Raw genomic sequence first — 27332 nt, 5'->3', positions numbered from 1 at the left:
TAAACTAACCTAGTGATTACAGTTTCCTTTCACTAGATCTTCCTACCGGTTACAAAACAACTTTATAACAACATCATTACCTGTTAATTGACATCAATGACAATATAACAAATCATTAATGCAATCTTCATGCAAATGCCAACAATCTCCCCCTTTGGCATTGATGGAAATACAAATATCAATACTATTGATTGTTGTGATTGTGAATAGGAATCCTGGTTTACATTTTACCATGTACTCTCCTTGTCTTCAACTTGTCTTCATTTTGTCTTCATTTACTAGCTGGTTGTACATCATACAATTCTGCTCACAATAATCACATAGTTCTTCTCCTCCTTTGACAACAATGCCAAATAGAAAGTAAAACATGCAATGTAAAACTTCCATATGCAACATCAACAATCTACAACTTGATGCTCCCCCTGTGGAATAACGCCACTTCTACACCAATCCTGCTGTAAAATTCTGCAAGTAGCTCTGGGATTGATGTAATCTACATCATGCTCAATTTACCTCATGAAGGGGTACAACCCTTAGTTGACTTCTAAGATACTCAAAAGTAGTCTTAGGTAGAGGTTTAGTAAAGATATTTGCAAGCTGCTCCTTGGTAGAAACATGCTCTAATATCACATCTTTACTCTGCACTTTTTCTCTCGAGAAATGATACTTCAATTCAATATGCTTGGTTCGTGCGTGCAAGACAGGGTTCTTTGAAATATTTATGGCACTGGTATTGTTACATAAGAGATTTACAGGTTCTGTAAACATCATCTTAAAACCTTCCAAAATGTGGCTCATCCAGATAGCCTGGGTACAATTCATATAAGCTGCAACATACTCAGCGTCAACAGTAGACTGTAAAATACAACTTTACTTTTTGCTACTCCATGAAATAAGTATTCCTCCTAGAAAGAATGCTCCATCGGTTGTGCTTTTCTAGTCATCAACATTACTTGCCCAATCTGCATATGTACTCTTTCTCATTAACAGATGTGGCCTCATCTTCCTTATACTGTTTACAACCTGTAACCATTGGTGTCCCAACTAGTTTACAGTCACTCATACCAAATGTCTTTAATACCTCCTTCACATACTTAGACTATGTGATGAAAATACCACTCTTCATTTGCTGTATTTGCAAACCTATGAAATTTTTTATCTCTCCCACTAGAGAAATTTCAAACTCACTTTTCATTTCATTTGCAAAGTCATTGCTCATGTCATCATTTCCTCCAAATATGATATCATCTACAAACACTTCACTAAATAGTATTTTATCTCCTTCAGATTTGAGATATATGTTGCTGTCTTCACTGGTTCTCTGAAATCCTATCTTCATCAGGTGTGAATTAAGCCTTTCATAGCATGCTCTCGGTTCTTTCTTTAATCCATATAGTGACTTGTGCAACTTACATACCATGTCCTTCTTGTCAGTTAAAGCATAAGCATCTGGCTACTCAATGTATACTTCTTGCAGTATTCCATTCAAAAATGCAGATTTTACATCCATCTGAGATACTTTGAATCCTTTATGAGCTGCAAATGCCAGTAAGGTTCTGACACCTTCCAGTTTAGCCACTGGTGCAAAAGTCTCACCATAATCTTCTCCTTCTTCTTGTGCATAACCTTTGCAAACTAGTCTAGCTTTGTTGCAAACTACAACACCATCTTCATTCAATTTGTTCCTAAAAACCCACTTAGTACCTATCACATTTTTATTTACCAGTTGGGGTATTAGAGTCCAAGTGTTGTTCTTCTCAATTTGTTCAAGCTCCTCCTCCATATCTTTAACCCAATGATCATCACCAAATGCTTCCTTAGCAGTTCTAGGCTCAATAGTGGAGATAATGCAAGAATTCTCTCTGATTCTTCTTCTGGTTAGCACTCCAGCATCCTTATCTCCAATAATCTATTCAAGATTGTGGTTGAATCTCACATACCTCGAAAAAAAATGATCATTATCTTCAGGTTCATCTTCATTATCATCATCTTCTTCTGAATCTACATGTTCTGGTTGAATTGGTACATCAATAATTGCTTTACTAGTTTCAGGTTTCACAGGTTCCGGTTCCAAACACAAAATGCAAGGATCTTCATCCTTTTTCTCTACACCGGTTTCCCCTGAGACTTCAGGATACTCATGCACTCGAACATCAACACTCTCTATGCTTCTCTGTGTTCGGTTGTTAAAATATTTGTAGGCCTTTACTCTTGGTGGAATAACCAAGAAATATACCTTCATCACTTTTAGCCTCAAATTTGCTAACATAGTCACCTCTCTTAATAAAATATTTTCTACCAAATATCTTGAAATAACTAACATTAGGTGATCTACCATACTAGTATTCATAAGGAGTCTTGTCCTTACCTCTTTTTACCAAAATCCTATTCATTGTGTAGACAGCTGTGCTAACAGCTTCCCTCCAAAAATTTTTCGCTACACTTCCTTGTATCAACATCGTCCTAGCAGCTTCAACAACTGACCGATTGTTTCTCTCTGCAATACCATTCTGCTATGGTGTCCTTGGTGCAGAAAGCTGCCGTTTGATACCATTCTCTTCACAATATCTAGTGAATTCCTTAGAAGTGAATTCTCAGCCTTGATATGTCCTCAGACACTTTATCTTCTTTCCACTCTCCTTTTCAGCTAAGGCCTTGAATGCCTTGAACTTACCAAATGCCTTTGTTTTATCCTTCAAGAATGTGACCCACATCATCCTTGAGCAATCATCAATGAATATCATAAAATATCTATCACCTTGAATACTTTTAGTCCTTATTGGTCCACATAGGTCTGTATGAACCAAATCTAACAGATGGTCTGTTGAAAAAGACTTGCTTTTGAAAGTTGAGGATTTTATCTTTCACAACTGACATTCCTTACATAGAGCATTAACCAGTTTGTCCAATTGAGGCAAACCTTTCACTGTCTTTGACTTATTTACTTTAACAATGTTATAAAAATTCAAATGACAAAATCTCCTATGCCAAAGCCAACTTTCATCTATTTTAGCAATTAAATAGTTGTTGACTTTAGGATTCAGGTGAAATAGGTTACCTTTAGTCTTCTTGCCGGTTACAATCAGTTCACCTTTGCTCCCATAGAATTTGCACATGCCATTTTTAAACTCCAATGGATATCCTCTGTCATTGAGTTGGGCAACACTCAACAGATTGTGCTTTAGACCTTCAACCCAATAAACATCATCTGCACTGCTCTTTCCATTAAGAGAAATAGTTCCCTTACCTTTAACCATGCAAGGTGAGTCATTACCAAATCTTATAACTCCGCCATCAAATTCCTTCAAAGAAAGAAATTTGCTACGGTCACTGGTCATGTGATGTGAACAACCACTATCAATGATCCAATCATCAGAATTATCCATTCGTGAAAATAAGGCTTTCTGATAAGATGATTCTTCTTTAATCGCTACAAACACAATGTCTTGATTAATATCACCATCAGATTCCTCATCAGTGATACCACCATCAACTACAATAAGACAATCTCTCTTTCCTTTTCTCTTGTACTTCTTGAATTTGTCTCGCTTGTTCTCATTATCACCATTAGGACAGTTAGCAACTATGTGTCCAATCTTGTTGGATGTAAAACATTTCAAAGGTAATTTACTTCTATATTTGCCGGTACCTCTGGGCAATTGCTTGGCCAACAATACTTCAAGCTCAACTAAACTGTCTTCATCATCAACTTCTCTGTTGGATCTAGATTCATAATTGTGACTGACATCTCTACTTTTTATCATAGATGGGTTAGAAACATAATCTCTAAATGCTGATTCAGATTTCTATATACTACCATCATAACCATTTAATTGAAAAGCAGTAAGCTTACCAATGATGGAGTCAAGGGTTACCTTGATTTTGACAATAGATTTCAACTCCTGAATGGCTGCAACTTAGACAGCGTAGACCGGTAGCAGGGTTCTCAATACCTTACTAACTACTATGGCATCATCCATTTTTCCACCAACACTCTTGATCTCACCAACTATCTCTTTTATCCTCTGACCATACTGTTGGATATTCTCATCTTCAGCCATCCGCATATCATCAAAATTCCCTCTTAGACTCTCTTCCTTGGCAATCTTTACATATTCATCATCACTATAAATCTCTTCAAGTTTCTTCCATACCTCATGTGCAGTCTCCAGACCATGAACATCAACATATTCAACATCAGATAAATAACTGATAATAGCCTCCAGTGCTTGATTGTTTTCTTGTTGCTCTTTCTTTTGATCATCAGTCATAATCCCAGTAGGTGTAACATATTGAGTATTAACATGTTCCCAGTATTGATTTACAAGACTCTTGATATAAATTTTCATTCTGTCACTCCATATCCTACAGTTCTCTCTATTAAACTTCAGACCTTCCTTCTTCATCATGATCTACAAGATCTTTACCTCAAGCTGTTAGGCTTAGACCTTAGAGGACCTGAGAAGCTCTCATACCAATTGATGGTATGATGAAAGAACAAGGATCAGGTCAACTACTAAGAGGGGGGGAGGGGTGAATCAATAGATAGAAAAATTGATAAAACTTCACCAATCTCAAAATCAAACTCTCAAAGTAAACTTAGAACTATTAATGCAATATCTCTGTCAAGATAAAAACTATCAAACTAAACCGGTTGACTGTTACAACATATAACAGTAATCAACATGTAACTTACAAACATCCAAATGCTTTTACTGATGTAAGTAAAACTTCATATCATATTGCTGCCAGTTATCATGACTTATCAAAGTGAAATAAGTAGTTAAGCAAATCAACCATAAAAAACATAACCACAAAAACATTCATCACTTGATACAATATTTTTGTCATGGAAACCCAAATGGGAAAAACCACAGTGAGATGAGACTCACAAGATAACTATCCGAACTCTTCTAAAGTTCGCTCTGTTAGGAGCCAATCTTTTTAAAGCTTTTACAAAAAGTCCTATTAAGAATTGATCCTATTAGGAATCACCCGGTTGAGGGATTGACTATAATGCCTTGTTAGAGGCAATATCATGTGAGGAGTAATCTTTGTAAAGGATTTAGAATCCAAGCTAATGGATCACCTTGTTAGAGGATTTGAATAACACCAAGCTTGTTAGAGCTTACCCGGTTAGGGGATTTAACTGCTGTAATTGTTAGAAAACAACATGAGTTTGCTGATATGTTTGAATAGCACTTCACTTGCTTGTTCAGATCCTTTTCATGCTCCTATCTGCCTTTACTCAAACTACAGATACATCATCCAGTTCGGCAACCACACACTCAATTCAACTTTGCCAACACACTACACTTAAACAACTCATCGACCTTATAAACAAATCAATTAGGTCGATAACACAAAAAAACCTAATACTCATAGAGATTACAAACAAGTCGGTTCAAGTATGATCATTGGATTACATAACAATCTCTACACATCATTCAAGAAAGCCTCGACCAATCCTTGATCACCGCTTCATCGAATTCAGTAACTCATCACACGCTTTGCATTATATGCAGTATACTTGCTTATTCCCAAGACAAGAAACTGTTACCTCAACGCTCCAAAATCACTTTGAAACTCTCTTCATACAATATGCATATGTGTCATAATCATTACCACTCATCATCAGATCATAAACCAATATAACCAATTCACCAAACTTAATCGGTTAGGGTTTTTCAAAAACAACAGGCATGGTTTACCGGTTCAACTCTCCAATACTTAGCAATACCGGTTCACTCCACAAACTAGCCTACCGGTTACAGTTTCCTTTCACTAGTTCTTCCTACCAGTTACAAAACAACTTTACAACAACATCATTACCGGTTGATTGACATCAATGACAATATAACAAATCATTAATGCAATCTTCATGCAAATGCCAACAAATAAACCATTCTTCTCAAACCAGTACCCCTAACTTCAAAAATGATTTTAGTGATATAAGGATGCTTTTCATGTTGTTAGAGTGTAAGGATTTGGTTGATGGAAAAGTTCATGAAAAATGACTACATGAAACACCCATGGAAACAGTTAATTCATTGGAATAAATAGTTCCAACATAATGGAGATAATGGATCACTTAAGTTGGTGAGTGGATTAGTGAAAGGAATTTGTTATTTCTAGCTTATAGATTCATCTTAAGATTTGGGTGCTAATTTTGGGATGGTTTTAACTAATAGCTTCCAAATGAATTGTTGTTGATTTCACATATTGATTCTCCTATTTTTTGAGTTCTTGATATGGAGGTTTCATCATGGGTTTTGTGGGTATTGTTATTCTACTATAATTGCTTTATTTTTCTTATTTCTAATACTTTTTGTAAAGGCTAGACTCTGCAAATGTATTGCAGCCTTTTATTACTAAATAATACATTGAGTTATTTTGGAGTGTAAGTTTTTCTTTCACTGTGTTATAATTTGTTGTTTTATGCTTTTTTTCTAGTAACTATGTATGATCAATTTAACATTTGCACGCTCTCTCTCATATATTAGTATAGAAAGTGTGTTCCACACCTCTACTTTCTTTGGAGAAACAAAAATAGAAATAAATAAAAATAAAATTAAAAATAAACTCAATGCAAAAATTCTCCCAACATAAATCTCGTTTCTCTTTTACTTAAATAAACAAGATTGATCTAAGCATATTTCAATTGAAAGAAAATAACTTCATTAATTTTATTTTGTTTCTGGGTGCCACTTTTTAGATGGTTCTAAATAATAGTTTCTTAATGATTATTTGATGATTTCATGTATATCTACTATTTATTGAGTGTTTGAGATGGAGGTTTCATAGTAAGTTTTGTAGGTATTATTGTGTTGCTACAATTATTTTAGATCTCTTATTTGTAATGCTTTTGTAATTGCTAGACTCTACAAATGTGTTATAACCATTTGATTACTAAGAATACATTGAATAGGGTTTTCATTAAGTGTAAATCATTATATTATATGTTATATTGCTTAATGTTCATTTCCTTGAAACTATATAATCTATTTCATTTTTGTACACTCCTCATAGATTCACGTAAAATATATGTTCTGCATTTATTGTCCTTCCAAAAAAAGAACAAATAAAAAACTATACAAGAATCAAATGAAACCAAACAGAATTAAAAAAAATTCCCTATTGAAAAATCAACCTAAATATACTAATTTTGCTATTACAATAATATATAAACTTATTCAAAATAAACGAACACCATTAAGATCTGGCTCCTTTTTGGCTTAAATTACATTAAAACTAAAAAAAAAAAACCATTACAGAGTACAACACACGATACCCACATCATAAGTTTATTTCTCATCTCATTTCTCAGTAACCTTACAAACTGTTAGGGCATGTACAAGTGTACACCCTTTTTCTCAAATCACTTTCCCATTCTCTTTGTATTTCCAAAGGGTTCCGACAAGTTGGGTACGTTCACAACGATTCTTAACCTTCCTTACATTTTCCATCACCATCAAACCTCAGTAAAACAGCTTGATGTATTGTAAAAAGCAGACGTCAGTAAAACAGCTTGGTGTATTGTAAAAATCAGACGTCATAGATCTTAAAATGGTAAGGTGGTCTACAGAGTAGAGAAAGCAATCAAAATCATGTGTACGTCCATAAATACATGGTGTGGAAAGAGCAAAGAATATTTGCCAGCACACCATGTGAAAGACATTAATGGTACAATGCCCGGTGGATATAAATTACCTGATTAATGCAACTCACTTCACTGCCTGTGTACATTCTTTAGCAACCCTCGTGATCTTAATACCATGAGAGGGATGGCTCACCAAATCTCTAGTGCTCCATATGCCATTGTTCGTTATACGATAGACAAAGCCCATCATAGATAGTAAACTCACCATTTGTGCCCATGTTCACTTCACCTCTTAAACTTACCATGTGGATAAGAGCAAAGATCTTCACTGTGTGAGACCTCCATGATGTACTTTGGGCCTCACAACCAACCTCCATCAGTGGGGACATCTGTGGTCACATGAACTTTGTATTGTGGGGTTTACTCTAAATTCTTTGTATTGTGGGGTTTAGTCTAGAATTCTGATCAAATAGGTGCTTTTCCTCTCGATGTAGAATGTTAATGGGCTTAGTTGTAATGGTCAATAGTATAATTTTATAAGGAATGTTTTGTTAGTGTATGTGGGTAGTTGTTGTTGTTGTGATTTAATGGTTCTATTTATATATCATTTGGTTAAATAGTGAAATAGTTAATAGGGATCTAATATTTCATCCACACTATTAACATTAAAGTGGTTGAGTTGTATATTTGAAATGAGTAAATGTTAAATTGAGATTGTGTTTTCAATTTTTGGTTGCTTTTAAATTGTTTGTTTGTGTTGTATTGTTTAAACTAAAATTGAAGCCATGTTGGTGAATGCATTTCATAGCTTGTTATATTAGGATCAATGTTCGTCACATTTGTATACCTACACACATTATGTTGATATTGTTCACAATATGTATGAAAAGAAATTGAATGTCAAAATGGAAGGTACCTAGTATTTGTTATAATACAATGATATTTTGATTTGAAATGCTCTTGTGCTTCTTTTATGTTAATACATATCAATGCTCTTACTGATGTACCCTTGATTGTAATGATATAATATTTGAAGATTTGTTTGAAAATATGTAATCTTAAGTGCTAATTTGAAAGTTTTACTAGTAAGTTGATGAACAACAATTGAGTTTTCATTTAAAGTTGGCTAAGGGAAGTGAATTTAGGTTTTGATTATGACAAATAAGTTTGTATGAATGGTTAAATTGACAAAGAGAAGTGAAATCAAATTTTGATAAAGAGAAATAAGATTGTTCCAACCTATGTTACCAAAAGTGCAATAGAAAGGTTTTGTTGCATTTTTTAATGGGTGAAACAACATTTCCATAATAAATGGCCATTTTTAACCCTAATGATGTGTTTCTCACTATTGCCACTTGGATTTTTTTCACATTCTATTTTTCCACAAAGTTTGTAAGAAAGAATTGTTTATTTTTATAAACTTCTAGAATTATCCTTCCTATTATTAGATTTCCACAACCCATGCAAATATTATTTGTAATATCAAGATTTGATTATGTATGAAATTTTAATCAATCAACATTTTAGATTAGTGTCCATGATCCATCATTAGGATGAAAGAGAGTTCAAGAAGTTGTAAGATCTCATCATCATCTTACATATCCTTCTGGCTTTTTTAAAAAGCTTTAAAAACTATGTAATAATTTTTATTTTATACCCTAATTGTTTTATTTTAATTATTTTTCTTACCATTTTAATAATATCTTTATTTTTAACCACATCTATTATCTTTTGGGTTATTTTAATTTTGATTTTTAGGTTTATATGTATCCTAAATTAATTTAGAAAGTTGTTTTAAATTTAGATATTCTTTTTAATTTTTATATTTTAAAAAATGTATATGTATATAAAATTCCTTTCTTGTCACCTCGTTCTTATTTCTTCTTTTTGATAACACCCTTTTCAACAATTTCATCTAAAGTTTTCAAAAAGTGATAGGATCTAAAGTGGATTTAGACTTTAAAGACTAGATTAGTTAGAAAATAAAAATAAAAATAAATTCAATCAATTAAATTGATTAGAAGATAAATTCAATCAATTAAATTAATTAAAAGATTGGAATAAAAATAAATCTAAACAATTCATATGCTAAAATCTTAATATAAACACAACACCAATACATTTATTTCTTGTTAGTATTTCTGAATTTGATTGTGTATATTTTTTCCATCCACGTTTTACATCACATAGTGTGATCCATCATGAAAATGATAGAGAGAAGAAAAAAAATGCACTTTTCCTCTACAATTTTATATGTTTAGATTTTAGACGACAGAAAAGCAGCTACAAAATGGTGGGCACGCTCGTTTAGCAGTGGGATTGTAGCCGGCGGCGTTGGCCATGCATCATTGTCCCCCGTCTACCTAGTCTTTATTCACAGGTCACGACGATGTAGAGTGGACCCTAATTCCTCTGTTCAATACAAAAATGATAAATATAAAAACCCTTGTGCTCGGATCTATTCATTCATGAGAATTGTGCCCATTGCCCTCTAGATCTGTGCATTCATCATCTTCCTCTTGATTCTGCTACCCTTTGCAATTGTCTCCCTCACAAATTTAATAGTGTTTTGATAAGGAAGGAGGATTGTAAGGCATGAAATTTTGAGTTAGATTCTTTGCTATTATTGACCTTACATGTGTTCTATTCTGAGTCTGTTTGTTTTGTCAAAAATTAATATAGAGCTCTCGGATCTTCGGTTCCTTTTCTTGATGCCTGATTAAATTACTTCTGAAACGCCCACGAGAAGTGGCCTCCCTGCCAACAGACAGTGATTGTTAGCCCATTTCAGTACAAAACTCTCTCAAAAAGTTTGAATACAAGGCTATCAGCTTCTCTGTGGCAAGATTCATTTGAGATTTCTTGGCATGTTCTTAACCCTTGTGCCAGGCAGAACCAGTTGGAAAAAAGACTCATAATTGTTTTGAATAACGTGTGAAATGCGTCTGACAGCTCGTGAGCAAGATTACTACGATGGGTACTAGAGATATTCACTAGAGAGACTCTCACCCAGTTTGCAATTTCTAGTACTAGGTGGATATATGCTCATAGAAGGTTTAGTATTCTCACTGCACAAAAGGGTTTGCCCACTCCAAAAATGGCGCCATGTCAGATTCTTCTTGTTTTGCTCTTAGGTCTCTCCCTCCAATTCTGCAATTGCAGCAGACAGATAAGAGGTGAGTAAAATCATTAGAACTCCTCTATTTGCTAAGTTTTCATTTTCTTGAACTATATTTTCATTTGAGTAGACTCTTTACTTCTCCAAACCTAAAAGTTCGCAAAAACTTTTAATGGAGAATGTTTCTGGATTTGCTGTGTATGTTTTTCATATTGACGTTTCAGATCATATCAAATGATTTTGTATGTTTTTCATATCGACACTTGGATCACATTCACATCGACGTTTCGGATTACAGTGTGAATGTTTTCTACATCAACGCTTTGGATCACACTCAGTGATCTGTAAAAAACAAACACAGCTAGAGTGGATCCAGAAGCAATCTTGATGGAGTGTGAAAAAGTAATACAACTAAGAACTTTGTATGTCATATGCTCATGCATCTCTGGTTTCTTTCAGATGCAGCTGAGCAGCAGAATATTAGAGGTGGTCATAGACTATTACAGGACACCTATATGCCTTCTGGAGCCCCCTCTGCTAATCATGATGTAAGTACTGTTCTAACACCAATATAGGTTGTCCATGCATGGGGAGAAGTGCATCAGTGTTCTAATTAATTTAAATATATTTGCAGGAAATGGCTGGTGCTAAAACACAGTCTTTCACAAGATTGACAGATGAAATGGTGGAGAAAAAACCCACATCTGAATTGCCTTTGTCTGGGAAGCAGAAGCAGCTCAACATGAAGCTCAAAGGTGCCAGTAAACTCCAGAATGATTTCAGTAATTCGTCTTCAAAGAAATTCATGGCTGTCCCATGGCACAAACCGCCTCCTGACAAATACGACCATGGGCCAACTTTTCATGTCGATTACAGTGCACCAAAAACACACCCTCCCAAGAACAATTGATGATTAGTACTACCATTATTCTAGCTGCTGTCATTCCAGTGAGATACACTAAGCTGTACGCTTTGTAACTAAGACAAAGAACTATGCTCATGAGATTACACTAATTCAATTACTTGGCTGTGCCAAATAGCTTTCTTTTTGTACCCAGTTGGAGAAGTTGATTCTTCATAAACCATATATATAATTAGGGTTTTCAGCAAAACTAATGTTCATTCCATCATGCAAATGAGTGGACATAAACTAGGACGTACACAGCTAAATTCTTTCAGATGCAATGCACGTAGAGTTCTTTCTGTCTCTTTTGTTTAATGATCATGTCACTGTTTCCTAATTCTGATTTGTGTTCCATCAAGTCAAAACGCTCAAATTGCAATATGCTGTAACTGTCGGTCAAATATACAAAATGGGTCTTGGCATCTTGGATTTTTGGAAGAGAATGCTTTCTAATACAATCAATTATAATGTCTTATTGCAGGACATGAAGCTCCAGATTCTTTCATCATCAACACTTCACCTAAACTAAAGGCAATCTCTCAGGCAAAGCCTCTCAATTCTGAATATCTTACTTCATTAGCATGTTGTGTGAGTTTTCTATCAAACTTTTCCTTTCACAATCCACCAACCTTTCATATTACATACTGTGATAGAAATTACTGCTGGAACACTTTTCCATAAACAGTAGAACGTGTAAAACTTATGTTTCTATATTTATCAGAACTTTCTTGTCCATTAATACAAAATTGGGTATTCTGCATGTACGTTTTCAATATACTTCAGGAGACAGAAATCCTGAGGAAAAGCTTATCTAAGTCCAGAGAAAGAAGCAGCAGCAGGAGGAGAAGCTTTTTGGGCTCTTCACAGTCAGCAGAAGATAGTATGAATAGTACTGCTGTCTCTTCTCCCCCAGAGAATCAATATTCAGCAGGAGGAGAAATCATGGAAATGGATTATTCTCCTGCACATAGGAAGCCTCCCATACACAACGAAGTATCATTACCTTGATAAGCATATCTTAATGAATAGGAAAATACAAAGAAAGTGATAAAATAGATGGTATAGTTATGACATAGGCCCAACTATGGAATTGTTGCCTTGTTGACAAAATAACTCTTATCTATTGGGCCATAGCCAATACCCATGGGCTCTACAACTTGTAAGCAGGATCAGTCAAGTGAGGGTGATGTGCAGTCCCATTCTGAACATGAAATATTTTTCTATTTTTAGCATATAAAATGGAAGAAACTATAGCCTTTTGTCTATTTCTCCTATGTATATGCTAACATGAACTCCAATTTCAATACAGTTTGATTTTCTTTATATTTTGTAAGCCAATGTGAGGATCAAATATAAATGGATATGTCACCTGGAAATAAATCTGACGGTTTTTAGTCTTATATTTTTTTCTTAGACATGCTTTTCTTGCTTCCATTTTCAACAATAATTTGTCTGCCCTTATATTTGGTAAGTTATTGTCAACCCTAAATTTATGTGATGGTTCTGAAAAGTCTGATGATTTATAGTTTTTGTCTGTCTTTCAATTTCAGCACGATTTGATTGTCTCTACATTTTGTAAATTATTGTGAATCCTAAATATATTTCATATTTGTGTTTCTGCTGGGAAAAAAAATTGATGATCTAGTGTTATCTTTTTCTCTTAGATATAGATATATTTGCTAATTTGTCTTCCACTTTCAACACAATTTGATGGGGTCTCTATATTTATAAGTTATTGTGAACCCTAAATATATTTGATGGTGTTGTTTCTATAATTGTCTAGGAAAAGTATGATGATATATAATTTTTGTCTTTTTCTCTTAGGCATATGCTACCATGTCTTCCAATTTCAACACAACTTAATGCCTCTACATTTTGTAAATTATGGTGAACCCTAAATATATTTGATCATGTTGTCTTTGAGTTGTCTAGGGAAAATCTAATGATGGAGAGTACTCTTTTACTCAAACCTCTTTTTTATTTTGTTTGTACTCTTTATTTGTGACTTAAATTTAGATATTGAAAATGCGCCTTTTCAAATCCATCCCATTTTTATAAATCAAGAACTATTGTCTTTTATAGCTAATAATAAGACTTATTCATAAAAAAAAAAAATTTGAACCTTTCACTTCATTTTTCTTATTCTTTGTCTTGTATGAATTACTTATAAGCTATGTAATGCCAAATAACAAATTATTATCATATTTAAGTAATTTTTTTTTAAATTAAAATGTATTCTCAAATATCTATTCAACAATTTATCAAAAAGTATGTTTTGTATTAATGATAGAGACAACTCTATTGACAAAAAAAAACTTTTAAACAAATATATCATTTAATTATTTCTTTAATGATAACTAATTATTTTTTATTTTATTTTTCATAAATTTAAGTTTAAAAAAATTATATTATTAATATAATACAATTTATTTTATAATAAAAATATGAATAAATTAAAAATAATATAATTTTTATAATAGACATTATTTTATTATAAATTAATATTAAAAAATAATTTCATATCATTTATATATATTTTTTAACTCTAAACTTAATTTTAATATATAATCCTTTCATTAAAAAATATCAACTAGACCATTAGACTAGGTCTCCATACTACTTTTTTTTTATGTATAGGCCAAGACTTGTGATTTACATGCAAGGTGGAAAGGCTATTAATGGAGGAAGGATGTCTTACATTACATTCTCTATTCTTTTTCTCTTTTTAAATATGTATTTTTTAAGAATAGAGGAAAAATACATGCACCATATGATAGCATGAGAGGAAGCAAGACAAAATACATGCACATCTTGATGATGGTTCATAGAGTGTGACTCAAAACGTTGATGCAAAAATCACTTACACAATTGAATCTAGAAAAGTAATTGATCAACAACATAGATTGTGGAAATCTCACAAACCTTATGTATTATATTGTTTGTCTTTATTTATTTATTTTGGTTAATGTTCTTAACGAAACATTTGTTTTTATTTGTAAAGTTTTTATATTTATAAAAGTTGTGAGGATTAAAGTATTGATGTTCATAAAATGTGTTTAAATGTACAATAACATATTTTAAAGAAAAATAAACATAAAAGTAGTATTTATATAGTCTATGATAATAATTGAGAATGTTTCAATGTGTAATTATGTAAGAGTATTATTACAATTAATGATGAGAGGATGCCAAAGACAATATATACAAGAAGTTATGCCAAAAAATTAAGACCTATAAGATAATTTACTCAAGATTGAATAATTCAGTGTCTATTGCTTTGATTTCACTTTGACACTTCTATAAACGTGATCTTTAAGCCTACAAGTATAAACCTCTATGTGAAACTAAACCTTGTCTATGGGTATAAATTGAATTGAACTACATGCTAGAGATTTGTTTATCTTGATATATCTAGAACTTTCATATAAAAACTAGTGGTGTTGATAAACACCATTGAAAAGTTTAATAAGCCAGAATTGTTATCCATTGTTTAAATTATTGTTGTTGATTTAATGGTTTAATACTGTTGGATATTGTTGCTGCTAGGATATGTCGTTGTCATTCATGTCAACACATTCCTATGTTTTGGTGTTTTAGAGAATTGTTTTGGTGATCCGATGATTGCAATGAGTTGATATGGTTGGTTTATTTGTTTGCTACGCTGAATCAACTAGAGATACATCATTATTTATTGATTACATGATGTTATGTGATGATTTGATTGTGTTGAGGATTTTGGTATGGAGATTGGTTTTCAGTGGTCAGTGTTGCATTGTTCTGGTGTTTGATTTATTATGCTCCGATATGATCATATTGTTGGCAATTGACACTCATCTGATGGCTTTTGATGGTTGATTATTAGTTTAGGGTTGTCATTGATGCTGACTCTTCATGGAGATTCGATTTAGTAGCCATAATTATTCTTAATCGGAAGAGGATGTTAACCGGTAGCCAATTAACCGATGTTTCAGGATGAACATAGCAGTTTTGGGTCTGGAAGCTTTCCAGTGATTGCAGTGCATTTAATCATGTTTGGGATGATGGGGCCAACATAGAAACATCATTTTATTATTGTTTTGATACTCCACATTTATCTTTGGTGATCCAGTCAAGCTGACATGTGATTACACATTACACTAGCAGGCCGACATGGTAAATGACCTATTTTATGATTGCTGGTATATAAGTTTGGTGTAGATGATCTTTTTGGTGCGTGTTATGATTGTATGCAAGTGAGTGGTGAGTGAGAATCCATTTTGGTGCAGTTTCACGTGCGCATTCTTGATCCAGTAACTCACTGAGATAGTGTACATGACAGAACATAACAGATCAACAGATGTGACCCAGTCAGTATATTTGGCACTCAACTGGAACTTATCCAAGCATTGTAGATGCTATTTCTGAGTTTATTTTGCTGTAATTCATCATTGTAACCAATCAGTAAGGAAGTGAGCCTTCCAGGGTTGTATCCCTTATTGTATTTAAGTAGTGATCTCTAGGCAGTGTGCTTGAATGCTTGTGCATTCTATCTATTGTAATATTGTTTTTCTACTGGCCATAGTGGAATAATATTGTGGGTTCAAATCCCAGTGTGATTTTTCCCATTTGGGTTTCCATGTAAAAATCTGGTGTAATGCTTTTGTGGTTGCTCGTTCTATGTTTTTGCATTTTAGTTTCATTTGTATGCTTCCGCAGGTTTAAAGTTAAGTTTGGAAATTTGCTAATCGATAGATCACTGATTCAGCCCCCCTCTCAGTGATTCCTAAATCCAACAATTGGTATTAGAGCCTAGTTCATCCAAGGAAGCTTAACCGCTTGAGGAAGGTCCGAGAGATTGACTCAATGAATTTTGATTTTCAGAGATAGCTCAATGTGGCACTTGAGGATCTTGATGTAGCTAGAAATGAGATCAGTTCTTTGAAGAGAAATATGTATGTTGTTGATGATTTCATTAGTGACTTGAAGAATCAAGTGAGCACATCAAGAGACAAGAGGAAAGAATTGATAGACAAGCTGAAGGAGAAAGAAGATCAAATCATGAAAAATTAGGGTAAAGCTGATGAATGTGACAAGCTTGAGAGAGATAATGTTGCTTTAAAGAATGAGATGCAATCCATTATAGTGAGACTAACTAAGGAGATTGAGGACCAAAAGAAAAATGAAGAAAATTTGGCACAATCATTGAAGGAAAGAGCTGATGAATGCTTCAGGCTTACCTATGAGAATGATCAGTTGAAGATTGAGTTGACACAGTCAAGGAATAATGTTCAAGAACTTGCAAGACAAATTGCTGACTTAAGGGATGAACTTGCTACTACTAATGACTACAAAGACAAATTCAAAGCTAGCTCAGCAAGGCTTGATGAGATGCTGGAAAGTCAGAGACATTGAAAGGACATGTGAGGAATTGGATTTGAGAAAGGCGAATCCTCTAGATTTGGACAAGGCAATGCAAAACCTGATCAGAAGAAGAGCAAGAATCCTTCGGTAAGATAGCCTAATGCTCATCAATTCAATGGTAGATTCTTTACTTGCAAAAAATTCAGTTATATGGCGAATCAATGTAGAAGTAGGATGAATAATTGAATGAACAACATGAATAATTCTCCTACCTTTATGGTTAGTTCTTCATATGCAATAATTATTTTCACAAGTCAAATATGTGTAGAGCAGTAATGAATAACTTCCAAAACAAGAGGTGCTATTCTTGTGGGATGTTTGGACATATCTCTAACAAGTGTAGGATGAGACCAAATCAGATGAACTTCAAACCTATGCAAAGGAATGTTGTTTGCCATGCATGTAACAAAACTGGTCACATTGTAAAGTACTGCAGAAGCAAGAATGGTGTTCTAGTAGACAAGAAAAAATCAGATGAGAAGGAAAAGGTGAAGGTAGAAGAAATAGAGACAAACATGAGAAGATGTGGATCAGAAAAAAGATGAATCTAAATCAGAAAATGGATCTGCATCCGAATTCAGTGCATGGTTTTCATCTGCTAACTAGGGCTTTATGCTTTAGTGGGAATTTTTCATGTAGATTTTAGGAACCCCCTCTTCGGTGATTTGCAATCAATTCTAGAAGGTTGCAGAAGGCATAGATCATATGTGTAGATGTTATCCGAGAGTTTCAGAGAGGATTTAGTGCTCCAATAAGTGACTCTGTGAAAATCATGGTAACCAGTTGCAACATTTATTACAAAGGAAAACTAGGTTTTGAAGGATAAAAAAGGCATTTCAAAACTTCATTTGTCACAATGTGATCAAGTGAATAGTACTGAGAAGGAGAGAAAACCTATTTGGCGATTTCAACAATGATTTCAGCTACTCTAAAGTGAATTTTAGCACCCGATTGCGAATCAAGGTATTTATTTGTTCAGACTATCTATTTTTGCAAACCCTAAGTTTGAAATGGCTTCAACTTTTGGTATTGCTGCCCCTTTGGTCATGGAGATTAAGGATAGGGCTAGACTTGTATTCAAGAAACACCCTTTCAAGTTGGTTGAAGACGATCCGAAAGGTGCATTTTCTTCGGTACCCTATGACGTCCTTGATAATGATGATATTAGGGCTTACATCCATTTTGATATAGAGGAGCTTGGTAACGCTAACATGTTGAACCTATATAACAAACACTTGGCAGATAGTTTGGGAAATCTCAAACCAGAATATAAGGTTCTTTAGGAAAAAGGGTTTTTCGCAGTTCGTTCATTTTTCGATGTTTGATGAAGCAAAGTGGATTCAGTACATTCTTAGCCGAGTTCATGATGAGTTTATATGGCTTGACAGGCCCCAAGAGTACCAAACATGTATTCCGAGCCGTGACATGCCTCAATGAAGTACTCGGTCTGAGGAAGGTGTCGAATAACACAGTGATAGCCACTACTAGTTCCAAGTTTGACAACAAAGAAATGACCATAAATGCCATTCTAGAGCATGGTGTGAATTTTACATCTATGGTGGTTGGATACAAAGTTTACTAGTCTAGTAGACACAACTCCATCTCTGAAACTGCCATTTACTCTACATATCAGATGTTGAAGAATGACATGAGGTATGACCTATGTACAGTCCTCCTGAATGAGTTGATAGGTAATTTGAAGAAGATTAAGAAAGATAAGAATCACACTTTCAAATATGGAACTCTTCTTATTTGCTTGGCCTTATATTTCTTGAATGGGATACCCAGTGTGAAAGGAAAGGTCTAATGGGCCTATGATAGACCGATGGCTATGCAAATCAAAGAGGGGTAATGAGGAATATGAGATGCTATAATGAGAATATTTTCTCTCTGGGGATACTTCAAATCTTTCCAAGTTGCAATGAAAAAAGAGAGAGAATCCCTAAAGAGATTGTTGAGAAGTATGAGAAAACCATTTGCTTCATGGTAGATAAAGATCAATGTCAAATGAAAGTCGTGGAGATTAGAATAGTGTGGATCATGCCCATGGGGTATGATGTTGACTCTATCACTCTCAAGGCATATGCTCAACACTTACTGAGTCAACTGGTGGATCCTAGAGAAGGAAGATTTGGAACATTCAAGGAGAAAGACCTTGAATTGCATAGACAATTAATTGCCCTTGATAGGAAAAGGAAAGTTACAAAGATGGCTGAGGAAGTAGCAACATAGATGGGGTTTACTCAGGAGGAGGTGAAGCAGGCAAGAGAAAAACACGCACAGAAAGAGGCCAAAGAGGAAACCAATAAGCCTAAGGTTGATTTGGTTCCCTCCAAGGTCAAACCAAAAGAGACTAAGTCCGACCTTGCTACAGTGGTATCATCTTCAGGACCTAGCCCATTTGGGAAAGGTGCATTGAAGAAAAAGGAGAAGCCCAAGAGGACTTATGTTGGTGTGTCTTCGGTGGCCTTTGAGATAGAGTTTGATGAGGAAGCAGACAAGGCAAAGAAAAGAGGTGAATTTGCAAGAGTGGTGAGGAAGCCGCAGTCCGATGGAGCCTAGCAAAGCAAGAAAGCCAAATCTGATCTTTCTCCTACCGGAAGGCCCAAAAGGGGTAGACAGGTTAGGAGTCAACTTGACAAAGACCTTGAGTCTAGTGACCTGCAAGGTAAGTACACAATTGTTCCTCCACTGTCAACAGACCAGCTAATAGATGAAATAATAGTTGATGGGAACTTAAAGAATCTTGGAGCTTACTATGAGAGTCTAGATGAGGTTGATCAGAGGAAGGTAGAAGAAGTTGTCTTATATTTGCACAATTTTAGCAAAACATTGATTGAGCTAGAGAAGAGCATCCCTAAGGACCTATACAACCTTATTGATGTAAGGAGACTAACGACCAACAGAACTGACAAGGAGATAAAAGAAAGAGAAGTAATAAATGTTTGCACCTGTTTCACCCATGATGAAGTTAAAAGACTCATTAAAGAAGCCAACAAGAAAGAATTCTGAAGCAAGAACAAGGTAAACATGTTAATGATTGGGAAGGTGGAAGAGGTGAGGAAGGAGACATAAGACATCTGGAGAAAGATAATTGTGAATGATCCTCTGTATAAAGATGCATTCAAGTCTTCTCACCCAAAAGAAAAGTAGGGTGTTCCCAGTGATCAGAAGTGTGAAACTCGGATTGAGGGACATCCGAAAGATCAAGGTAACACAACACTTGATGCTAAGACCAATGATAATCCTCCGGTGACAGACAACTCAACAACCCTTGAGACCCAAAAGGATGATACTGCACTAAGTGACAATACTGGTGCAAAAGATAAAGGGGATGAGACAGAAAGAAAGGATGTTGAGAGTGTAAAGGTAAAGGTTGCAAAGTTTGACAAAGGCGAAGGAGTAATTGATCTGACAATTATCACTCCTCCAGTTACTACAACCCCACCTTAGATCTCCATTAATCTAGATGGTCCTGTCAACCTTGGACATATGTCCCTTGTTGAGAAGCTCATGCTTTCAACTGCTTTTCAAGCTCAAGCTATCCAGGATATGGTAAAGCCTAAATCAAAAGATAAGAAGCTCATTTTGATGTCGGTAGATGTTTTGCAGAAGGTGGCTCCTAATGTACAATTAGATTCCAATGCCAGCCCCTCCGGTAAATTATTGCAATTGATTAACAATGTAAATACTAGTTTTGATTCTTTAGAGAAGTCTACTACTAAGAGAGTTTTGGATAGATTCAAGGATGTTAAGATGCATAGATTCCAGAAGATCATTGAGGATGATAGGGTGAGGTTAAATAAAGGTCTGCAAGTTATTTTAGACACTCTGATAGAAGGTGGAAAATTATACAAGTCTTGTCTAATTTTTCTTGAATTCACTGTAGATATAGACAAGCAAATAAGTGTTTTCCAGGGCAAGCTTGCTAGTATTTCTCAGTCCTTTGATCCCAATGTCACTCCAACCAACAGTGTTGAAGGACAAATTTTGGCTCTAAATGATCAGATCTCAAGGCTTGATGTCGAGAAGGACAAAATTTTGATGAGAGTAGGTGAACTCCGGAACTTAATTGCCCCCCAGTTGGACACCATGCTAAGCAATAAGCTAGATTGCATGAAGGCAATGACACAACCTGTGTCATCCAATCTGAGGGAAGTAGATACTCATGCCACTATATTTAGTGAATTTATTACTATTTTGGATAGCTTGAAGAGCGGGTGGGATACTCACCTAGGATCCTTGAAGACCATTTTCGCTGACATCTTCAAGTATTTGTAAAATCTCCAGCAAATATCTCTGTATATAAGTTTTGGATAGCACCCCATCTTTGAAATTGATGTCAAAGGGGGAGAGAAATAGTGAAAAACGTACAGTATTGAAGAGTGGAATTCTTTGTCTAAGGGTGAGCCTTAGAAATTCTTTTGATTATTTTAATCCAGTGTACAGTGCTCAACACTTAGCCATTTTTTTAAGAGTGTTGCCATCAATGCCAAAGGGGGAGATTGTTGGAAATTGATACTTATCTGATGGCTTTTGATGGTTGATTACTAGTTTAGGGTTGTCATTGATGGTAACTCTTCTTGGAGATTCGATCCGGTAGCCATAATTCTTCTTAACCGGAAGAGGATGTTAACCGGTAGCCAGTTAACTGGTGTTTCAGGATGAACAAAGTAGTTTTGGGTCCGAAAGCTTTCCGATGATTGGGCCGACATAGAAACATCATTTTATTATTATTTTGGTGATCCACATTTATCTTTGATGATGCAGTCAAGCCAACATGTGATTACATGTTACACTAGCAGGTCGACATGGTAAATGACCTATTTTATGATTGTTGGTATATAATTTTGGTGTAGATGATCTTTTTGGTCCATGGTATGATTATATGCGAGTGAGTGGTGATCGAGAATCAATTTTGGTGTAGTTTCATGTGTGCATTCTTGATCCTGTAGCTGACTGAGATAATGTACAAGGCAGAATAGAGAAGATCAACATAGGCGACCCAATTAATATATTTGGCACTCAACCAGAACTCATCCAAGCATTGTAGATGCTATTTAGGAGTTCATTTTGCTATAATTCATCATTGTAACCAATTAGTAAGGCAGTGAGCCTTTCGGGGTTGTAGCCCTTATTGTATTTGAGCAGTGAGCTCTAGGTAGTATGCCTGAATGCCTGTGCAATCTTCATATTGTAATATTGTTTTGCTACTGGCCATAGTGGAATAATATTGTGGGTTCAAATCCCACCGTGGTTTTTCCCATTTGGGTTTCCACGTAAAAATTCGATGTTATGCTTTTGTGGTTGCTTGTTCTATGTTTCTGCATTTCAGTTTCATTTGTATGCTTTCGATGGTTTAAAGTTAAGTTTGGAAATCTACTAACCGGTAGATCACTGATTCACCCCCCATCTCAGTGATCCCTGAATCCAACACATATCTTGTGTTACAGATTTGGGAGAGTGTTTGGGATGTTCGTGTGTATCTTCATTTTAGATGGTTCATGATTTGATGCTCCACAAGCTATCTTTCTTATCAGAGTTGGTGTTGTTAAGTGTTCTTGAGTGTTAGCATGTTGATCGATGAAGATTTGAATAAGTGGTGTTGGCTCAGCTATTATGGATGGTTCTAAAATGCTTGATGGTGTTTCCTAATCATTCCTATTTGTTCTAATGGTCCACATTGATTATTGTGAGAGTTTTTGATGATCTTATGGGTCTGGTGATATTCTTCATGTTATGCAGTATTTTTGGTGGTGTAACATGTTGTAGTTGATCTTGGTGAGATTTCCAGTGGTGGTGCGTATTTGAGGAGTTAATTTGAGTCCATGCTATATTGTTTATGAAATTGTATTGGTCTAGTGGTTGATTTATGTATCGTGTGATGTAATTTTGTAATTAGGTGTTAAGGGTTTGGCTGACCTTGTAGTCAAGGTTGATAATTTTTATAAATAGGTGTTATATTTGTGTTTTGGTGATGTATGGTTGTAGAGTGTGTATTATCACAGAGTGGTGTATGTGCAATCCAGTGAATTCATCTTTCGGTGTGGTGTGTTGAGCAAGATTGGTGAAGGGCAGACATATGAGCTTAACCAAAACTGTCATCAGGCATTAGCAAATGCTATTTTTGCAGTTCATCTTTTCCAGATTGTAGTCATCTTTGTAACCTATAGTGAACTCTCCCTAAGGGTTGTAGCATTCTAGGTCATTTTAATTTAAGAAGTGAGCTCTAGGCAGTGTTCTTGAATGCATGTGCATTCCCCATTGTAATATTTACACATACTACTAGAAAGTATCATCTCATTGTGGGTAGGTTCCTAATGTGGTTTTTTCCTTAACTGGGTTTTCCACAAAAAAAAATATTGGTGTTATGTGTGTTGCTGTCATTGTTGTTATCTTTCTTTTTGCTATAGTTGATCAGATCTGAGATTGTGCTTAATTGATTTAATTTGGTGCAAACTGATTCACACCTCCCCTCTCAGTTTTCCTTCCTTGTTGTTGCCAACAAGTGGTATCAGAGCTAGATCCTTTGGAAGAAGCTTAAGTGCTTGAGGAGATCTGAGATAGAAACCTATGTGTTGAAGAAGGAGAGTCCTAGATTTGAGGGGCCTAATAATACTATATGGAAGGACTAGATGAAAGTTCATCTGAAGTGTCTTGGAGAAGATTGTTGGAAGATTACAAAGAATGTCTACATTGTTCCTCCAAATGGACCGGTTACTGCTGATGAAATCAAGGAAGCTGAACATAACATAAGAGCTAAGGAAGAGTTGTTGAGTGCCCTGACCGATTCAAAGATGACTAATGTAATGGGTTTGAAGATTGCGCATGAGATATGAAAAAAGTTAGAGGTCTTGTATGAAGGAGATGCACAAGTTAAAGTTGCTAAGTTGCAGAGTTTGAAGGGAAAGTATGAGACATTGAAGATGAGAGAATATGAGAACATAACTTCCTTTATGGCTAAAGTGAACGAGCTTGTTATGAAGATCAAATGTGTCGGTGGAACTCTTGAGGAAGATGAGATTTTTGCTAAGGTGTCGAGATCCTTGCCGTCTTCTTACAAAGATAAAGTTTCTGCTATTGATGATATTCAGAGTGTGACTACCATGACAAGAGACATGTTGGTTGGTAAGCTAGATACATTTGAGTTGAGCGAATTCGGAGAATCACATGGTAAATCTGAGATTGCATTTAAATCCTTTGTATCTGGGAATCATATATATGGTCCGAGAGAGAGTTCATCTAGGGTTTCAAGATATGAAAGATAGATGAAAGAGATGGAAGAGTAAGAGAAAGAGTTGGATGAGATTGAAGCACTTATTGCTTGGAGATTGCCTAAGGGAGCTAGTAAGTATGATGGAAAGTTACCTTTGAAATGTTTCTCTTGTAATAAGATAGGACATTTTTCTTCTAGGTGTCCTAAAATAATGTCTAGGTATGATAAGAATGAAAGACATGATAGATTTGATAAGCATGATAGGTATGAGAAGCATGATAAGTATGACAAGCCTTACAAGTCCTACCAAAAGTACAAAAATCAGAAGAGATGCTATTATGTTGCTAATGAAGGTGTGACAAATGAGGAATCAGACAATGGGAATTCAGGAGATGAATTTGTATTTATTTCTATCAAGGAAGATGATCCAGTACCAGTGAATCCTACAAGCTACACTGTTGAGGAGAAATCTTTGGCTACTAAGATTGAAGAGAAAGATGAATGGGTGAATGGGTAATTGATAGTGGTTGTTCACATCATATGCCAGGTGATAAAAGTAAATTTTTGAATATGGAAAGGTATGATGGTGGTATAGTAAGATTTGGAGATGATAAAGTTTGCATGATTCATGGTAGAGGTTTTATATCTTTTGATGGTAAGAATAATACTGATGATGTCTTATATGTTGAAGGTTTAAAGCATAATCTTTTGATTATTGGACAGATGGTTGGCAAGGGATATGATTTGCAATTCAAGAATGGTAAATGCAAGATTCTGAATGCCTTCGGTATAGAGATTGCAATAGGGACTAAAACTAAAGGTAATATCTTTCACTTGAATTCCGGTGAGAAAAGTTATTTGATTACTCAGATTGATGAAATTTGGTTGTGGCATAGGAGGATGTGTGATGTTAGTTTTGAATGCATGATAAGGATAAGTTCTACTAAAGCTGTTAGAGATTTGCCTAAGATTGTGAAGCCTTCTAATCTGATATGTAAAGAATGTTAGTTGGGAAAGAAAACAAGAACATAATTTAAAAGTAAACTGTATACATCTAATGGATTGTTAGACCTTGTGCATACTGACTTGTGTGGTCCTGCAAGAGTGAAAGGCTGCAGGGTGACAACTATTTCATGTTGCTGATTGATGACTACTCTAGAATGATGTGGGTGACTTTTCTAAAGGAGAAATCAAAAGCATTGGATAAATTCAAGATATTCACAGCAAACATGGAGAATGAGATAAGGTTGAAGCTGAAGTATTTAAGGTCTGACAGAGGAGGAGAATTCATGTCCAGTGAGTTTGATACATTCTGTGAGAGAAATGGAATTAGAAGACAATTATATGCTCCTAGAACCCCTCAATAGAATGAAGTTGTTGAAAGGAAGAACAAAACAATCTTGGATACTACCAGAATGATGCTGATTGAAGGAAATGTTGTGCAAACCTTTTGGAAAGAAGCTATTAGCACTGCTATTTACACTTTCAATTGGGTGCATATAAAAGGTGATTCCAATAAGATTTCTTATGAGCTATGGTTTGGTCATGTTTCTACAATTAGATAATTCAGAGTTTTTGGAAGCAAATATTATATCAAAAGTGATGAGGATATAGGAAAGTTTGATGCAATATGTGATGAAGGAATCCTCTTGGGATATTATACTAAGAGCAAGGCCTACCAATGCTATAATAAGAGGTTGAAGATCATAGTGGAAAGTACAAATGTGAAGGTAGATGAATGTTTTGGGAAGTGAATCAAAGCATGCAGATATGAGATTGATTATTAGGATATTGTTTCAAAGCCTATATAGACTAAGATGCTGAAGCAAAATGCTCTATTAGAGATAGTTAATTTGGATATTGTTGCTGCCGGTGAAGAAGTTCCCTGAGAATCAAAAGGATCTGAAGACTCTGAGGTATGTGAAAATGAATCATTCTAAGAATCAGATTATTGGTGATAAGAACAAAGGTGTGATGACTAGAAGAAGACTTGTTGCTGAAGAGATATGCCCGATTTCTAAGATTGAGCCTAAAGATGTTGCTGAAGCATGTAAGGATGAGAACTAGATAAAAGATATGGAGGAAGAGTTGAATCAGATAGAGAAGAATAACACTTGGGAGCTTGTTTCGAGACCTAAATACAAGAATTTGATTGCTACTAAATGGGTGTTGCAGAATAAACTGAATGAAGTCAGTGAAGTGGTAAGAAACAAAGAAAGATTGGTATGTAAGGGATTCTCTCAGATGTAAGGTATTGATTATGAGGAAACCTTTTCTCCTATAGCTAGAATTGAAGCTGTTAGATTGCTTCTTGCATATGCTACTTACAAGAATTTCAAGGTATATCAGATGGATGTCAAGACAACCTTTTTGAATGGTGATCTTGAGGAGGAAGTCTACATTGAGCAACCAGAAATATTTTCATTATCAGATGAAGGAGATATGGTATGCATATTGAAGAAAGCACTGTATGGACTGAAGCAAGCCCTTAAAGCTTGATATGTAATATTAGATAAGTACTTGATGAAGTTGCGATTTTGTAAAGGTACCGCTGACAATAATTTATACTTTAAAGTTAAGAATGATAACATTTTGATTGTTAAAGTGTTTATGGATGACGTTATTTTTGGAGGAGATGATGATTTGAGTATGTAGTTTGCTGATGATATGCAAAAGGAATTTGAGATGTCTATGATAGGTGAGATGAAATTCGGTAAAGGTATTTTCATTTCTCAATCTAAGTATGTGAAGGAACTATTGAAGAAATTTTGGTTAGTTGATGGGTGTGTGCACCAAGATGGTGTGCAAAAAAGTGGACACAATTTTTTTTTTGAAAAAACAACAAACGTGTACGGAGTATTTCAAATTAAAAAAACCCCGTATGCATTTAATCTCATTTTACCGAGCCTAAACGAAGATAAACCACGTACGGGGGTTATAGTATACTAACCGTGTACACGGTTTATTTTTTAAAACCCCATACGCGGTTTTAGTTTGTAAACCACATACGCGCTTCTTTGTTAATAATTTTTTTTTCATTGTGACTGACTAGGTCATTTTAACCCACGACCGCAAGAGTGAAGTAGGGCTTGTA

The 27332-nt window shown here is 34.9% G+C and overlaps 1 protein-coding gene across 1 annotated transcript; it reads left to right on the top strand.

Moving 5' to 3' along the window:
- The first annotated feature begins 9911 nt into the window (after positions 1–9911).
- Positions 9912–12883, top strand: LOC131066357 (uncharacterized). Its single transcript, XM_058001097.2, has 5 exons — positions 9912–10776; positions 11178–11266; positions 11353–11473; positions 12104–12210; positions 12406–12883. Exons 1-5 carry the CDS (start codon positions 10698–10700, stop codon positions 12628–12630), a joined length of 621 nt encoding a protein of 206 aa, XP_057857080.1. The 5' UTR covers positions 9912–10697; the 3' UTR covers positions 12631–12883.
- Positions 12884–27332: the final 14449 nt, after the last annotated feature.

The sequence above is a fragment of the Cryptomeria japonica genome, chromosome 3 (assembly GCF_030272615.1).
Source record: "Cryptomeria japonica chromosome 3, Sugi_1.0, whole genome shotgun sequence".
NCBI classification, from domain to species: domain Eukaryota; kingdom Viridiplantae; phylum Streptophyta; class Pinopsida; order Cupressales; family Cupressaceae; genus Cryptomeria; species Cryptomeria japonica.
This window is presented reverse-complemented; position numbering and strand designations above follow the sequence as displayed.